Source organism: Neoarius graeffei, chromosome 26, assembly GCF_027579695.1.
Source record: "Neoarius graeffei isolate fNeoGra1 chromosome 26, fNeoGra1.pri, whole genome shotgun sequence".
Classification (NCBI taxonomy): domain Eukaryota; kingdom Metazoa; phylum Chordata; class Actinopteri; order Siluriformes; family Ariidae; genus Neoarius; species Neoarius graeffei.
This window is the reverse complement of record NC_083594.1, coordinates 12,493,225-12,498,318: the sequence shown is the minus strand read 5'-3', so window position 1 is coordinate 12,498,318 and position 5,094 is coordinate 12,493,225. Positions and strand designations below refer to the sequence as shown.

The 5,094-nt window shown below is 40.0% G+C and overlaps 1 protein-coding gene across 1 annotated transcript; it reads right to left on the bottom strand.

The window, feature by feature from the left end:
- Window positions 1-1,475: 1,475 nt before the first annotated feature.
- On the bottom strand, window positions 1,476-3,463 carry LOC132874625 (aerolysin-like protein). The gene is made up of 3 exons (XM_060910950.1): window positions 3,433-3,463; window positions 2,700-2,744; window positions 1,476-2,465 (listed from the first exon to the last, which is right to left on the bottom strand). The coding sequence occupies exons 2-3, from the start codon at window positions 2,721-2,723 to the stop codon at window positions 1,491-1,493; spliced, it is 999 nt and encodes a 332-aa protein (XP_060766933.1). The 5' UTR covers window positions 2,724-2,744; window positions 3,433-3,463; the 3' UTR covers window positions 1,476-1,490.
- Between the last annotated feature and the right edge of the window lie 1,631 nt (window positions 3,464-5,094).

Sequence of the window (5,094 nt, the reverse complement as noted above, 5' to 3'; positions counted from 1 at the left end):
TGGAGTTTGCATGTTCTCCCCGTGTCCACGTGGGTTTCCTCTGGGTGCTCCGGTTTCCCCCACAGTCCAAAGACATGCAGGTTAGGTTAACTGGTGACTCTAAATTGACCGTAGGTGTGAGTGTGAATGGTTGTCTGTGTCTATGTGTCAGCCCTGTGATGACCTGGTGACTTGTCCAGGGTGTACCCCGCCTTTCGCCCGTAGTCAGCTGGGATAGGCTCCAGCTTGCCTGCGACCCTGTAGAAGGATAAAGCGGCTAGAGATAATGAGATGAGATGTTTCAGATTTTCAGAGGATAGAATGTCACCCCAGTCCAAGTTATTTATCTCATTATCAAATGTTTCCTGTTTACTTTTAAGTATACAGTTAACAATTGTTTGGCGTGAAGCTAAAGCATAGCTCTTAAATCTTTTTTTAGTTAGTTTCCTTGCCACCAGGGTTAAATTGTGGTCAGACAAGCCAGTGATCAGATTATAAGTTTTAGTTATCCTTTCAAGTTTGTTAGAGAAAAAAAGACCAAGTTGTGTACGGGTACAAGGCATCAGCAGGTACTCAAGTGCACGGCACAACGTTGCCCACGTGAATGAAAACAAACACACACACACACACACACACAAAAAAAACCCTCACTTCCCATAGATTGCACACAGGTCAAAATAAGAGTCCCCGGTGAGACATTGCACATGTTCTCATTCTCATTATCTCTAGCCGCTTTATCCTTCTACAGGGTCACAGGCAAGCTGGAGCCTATCCCAGCTGACTACGGGCGAAAGGCGGGGTACACCCTGGACAAGTCACCAGGTCATCACAGGGCTGACACAGACAACCATTCACACTCACATTCACACCTACGGTCAATTTGGAGTCACCAGTTAACCTAACCTGCATGTCTTTGGACTGTGGGGGAAACCGGAGCACCCGGAGGAAACCCACGCGGACACGGGGAGAACATGCAAACTCCGCACAGAAAGGCCCTCTCCGGCCACGGGGCTCGAACCCGGACCTTCTTGCTGTGAGGCGACAGCGCTAACCACTACACCACCGTGCCGCCCCATTGCATATGTTGCAGAGCCAAAACATCACACATTCACACATGGTAGGAAACCATTAATAAAAAAATTAACACAAATAATATTTGTATGAGAACATAACAAATTGTCATACATTTCTCACACGGATATTTTAGCACACGCTCTCAGCTAAAAAAGCCACGTTTAATATTCAAAATCAAATGTAATCTACATCCAGTTCTTGACATTTACCACCAAGAAATGAACTGAGAGATGGAGAGAACAATTCTGTTTACTGAAATCCTTACAGATTGAAAAGAAGCAGATGAATCATCTTCATAGCATTCAATTAACAAGAGAAATGATAAAAATCTAATAAAATCATTTAAACCAAGCTAGAGTCAAACTAAATCAAACTGATTCTTTTACTTGTGAAAAAAAATGTGCATCTGCACTAAGCTCTTTCTGTAGATGTGGAATTTACAGTTTTATCGCTGATTCCATCACAACTATTTTTGCTTTTGTGAAAGTGACACCTTTGTAGGGTCCACTGGTTGGAAACCGCAGCACGCTGCCATTATAGCAGGTAATCTTGACTGTGCCTTTGTAGGGCAGATCAATTGTAGCACGGCCAATTGTGATGTCCACATCCACGGCTTTCCCTGGAGGGATTCTGACAGGAAATGAGAGCAGCTCCGTTTTCTCTTCAGTGTTCTCTAAACCATATGAGCTCTCGGTTCCTACTATGAAACCAAATCCAGTTGATACTTCCATAACTTTTGGAATTCCTGCCTTCACTTCCATTGAAAATGAAAATTCAAGCTTGTTAGTAACAGACCAGGATGACTTTTTGGTGATTTTTTTGGAGGTTTCTATTTTATATTCTTGAGTTACACTGGACTTATTTTGGTAAGTCATGGATTTGATTCCCTCAACAGCCACATTGGGTATCACACGATGAATTGTGGGATACTGAACATCTGTTAGCGTAGTCGACCTGATGGTGTTGATGAACATGAAGCCTAAGCTATCAATATCTGCACCGGCACGTCCTGTGAGTCCAACACAGATCCCCGAACCCACATCAATTGGATATTCTGTTTTCAGCCACCAGTCTGTCATGTATGCAAAGAACTCCCGGGAGCGATTTGTCTTGAATTTGATGCCACCCAGACGTGTTCCAACTCCATTTCCCCAAAGTGAAAGGGATGTGAAATGCTCTCCATCTTTAAAGTTAAATTCTGAATACTTCCCATCAGGGTTTCCAAACTGCTTGGACTGACCATCAGTAAGCCAAACCTTCATGGCTTTTATCTGCCAGCCGCCGGCCCACACCCAGATCTTTTTCAGTGTGGCTCCATTTCCAGTACCATTAAAATCAAAGGCAGATCCTCCTCGCCCACCAATTATATGGACTTGTGCAAGGTATGACATGTTCTTGTTCTTAATCTGTACCTTAAAAAGGCAAACAAATATTTAGGTTTAATTAGTTAGAATGGAAGATAAATATGCTGTGATAGAGGCAAGTTTAAGAAGACTTTTGATTTCCTAATTGCTTAGAAATGAAATGTTGAAATGTCAGAAGAAACCTTGATGGCTTTTATCTTGCAGCCACTGGCCCACATGCAGATCTTTTGCAGTGTGGCTCCATTTCCAATACCATAAAAATCAAAGGGACCTTCTCCTTACCCAATTATGTGCCAAGTATGACATGATCCTGTCCTTAATATATACCTTAAAAAAAGCAAACAAATATTTAGGGTTAACTGTTTGGAATGGAAAATAAATATTCTGAGCAAAAGCCAAGAATTTTCCTTTCGTAATTGCTCAAACAAGATATTGAAATGTCAGAAGCATGTATTAAGCTCCTGCCAATGTTATTTTCTGTTCTAGCTGATAAAGCATCATCAATAAACTGTCAGCATGTAGATGAATTCATTTAATTTACTTATATTAATTGATGTTACTGATGTTTTTACAAAGAAATAGCCAATAACATCTCCACTGACCAATGTTCATAACATTCGTGAGTAAAATGAAGCCCATGATGACCAACATGAGCAACACCTAATACGGAACTATCCGGACGGAGCTATCCAGCTTCATCCCATGTGGTTCCTTCTGGTCTGGAAACTTGAACTGAAAATGAGCAGCTGAGGATGAGCATTTAAATGGAAATGTAATTGCATTTGTAAAGGTTTTCTTCTGCCAATTTTCTGTCAACCTTCCACCAATAACATTCTTGTGGTTATAAACAACACACGCAGGAGCAAAACCGTAATCATGACCTGTTTGCAAGACTATAAACCATTATTCAGCATTAACCTGTAGCTGTGTATTACAATCCTTTGAATAAATATAATATCACTCATTTCATACTGCATGTTGATCCCCAATGCTGAATGTTTACATGAGTGCTTACCTGAAGAGTTATACTGCTGATAAATGTTGTGTACCTCCTGAGCTGTACTCGGGGTTATTTTTGTCATCCCCCAGCTATAAATATCTGATCATGGGACAAAACAAGGCCTGAACCCATGATCCTCTGCAGTATATACTCTTTCTACTGGGTTTTGCAGCCAAGATACAGCATGCACACTGTATAATAATATTATTCCCCTCTTTCATCAGCTTTTTAATTGTTATTCATATTAACATATATTATTCAGTCACTACTATGAATCATTTACTGACTTCAGTGTAATAGGAACTGCATGTGGCTATGAGAGTAAGGAATGTAGTCCGAGACCGGATGACGGGTCTAGGGAATTTAAAGAGTTAATGACAGGATAGCAGGCTGGGAGGCCTTGTTCAGGACTGAGGCAGCACTTATTTACCAAAATCTATACCTTGTGGGTCTTAGTTTTAGGTATGAACTTTTGTTTGAAATAAAATATAGATATAAATATGTATGTGTGCAATAATATACAATAGAGTTTATGTGTATTGTTTAATTTATTAAAAAATTTGACACTTTTGTTAACATATCGGATACTTTCAAGCATGAAGAAGGCTTTGAGCCAGTCTTGTAAACGGTGATGCAACTTATACAACTACAGTCCAGTTTTCCTGCTGAGAACCAGGGGCAGCTCTGCTGTTAACTGGGTGGGTGTGGCTAATGTTCAATGCTCCCTCCCACTCCTCCCATATTTAAAGCGCTCGTCCAACAAACATTACATCATAAAATCCTAGGTTTTCTGTGTGTGATATACTCAAAAAGGTTGTAAAGTTCACCGATAAATTGATTTAAAGCGCTCGTCCAACAAACATTACATCATAAAATCCTAGGTTTTCTGTGTGTGATATGCTCAAAAAGGTTGTAAAGTTCACCGATAAATAAAAAATTGGTTTGAAAAATAATCTAGTAAAAAATAAATAATGGTAAATGCAAATAGAAAACAATGAAAGCAAAATGAGAGTTTGAATCAGAGGTAAGCTTTTTGAACAGTTAATTTTGATGTGATTCATATCACTTGCATTTACAGAATATATATTTACAGGTAAAATATATATTTTACATTTTGATTAATAATTTATATTTTTGTTGGTTTTGTTAATTCATTTGAAGATTTACGCACAAAATGAACTCTACAAGAGAACTGCATGTTGTGGGAGATCATGCACAAATGTATTGCAAAGCCTTTGGAGTTCTCTCCCCAGCTTGAATTGGGAAGGCAACACCAAAGCTGAAGCTGTCAAAGGTCCAAATATGAACATTTGAGACAAGTTAAGTGACATATTATACACCTTTTCCACAAGTTGAGACAGTTCCATGAGGTCTCAATGAAATGTCTGTGACATGCTTTGGCCAAAATACCACAAGGATAAAGCACCACAGTCCCCTTCTTACCCTGTCTAAACAGCCCGGTTCAAAACAGCTGATTTGAGTGCCTGTTCCTTTAAATTATAATGAGCCACTGCTCACTCCACCCCACTCTTCCTCTGGCCAGTCAGGTAGCACTTTCCTCAGGAATATTCATTCACAAAAGGCAGTTCTCAAGCCATGAGTGGAGACACTCAGATGAGGGGGGCGCCATAATTCTAATGAGATCCCCTTGTGACATACAAAGTGGAGCCACATCTG

Bases quoted from the DNA above. Each gene is read 5' to 3' on its own strand.
- LOC132874625 (XM_060910950.1), bottom strand. From the start codon at position 2,723: ATGTCATACTTGGCACATAATTGG. The intron at 2,466-2,699 runs GTAAGGAGAAGG...TGCCTTTTTAAG, and splicing joins CATACTTGGCACATAATTGG to GTACAGATTAAGAACAAGAA.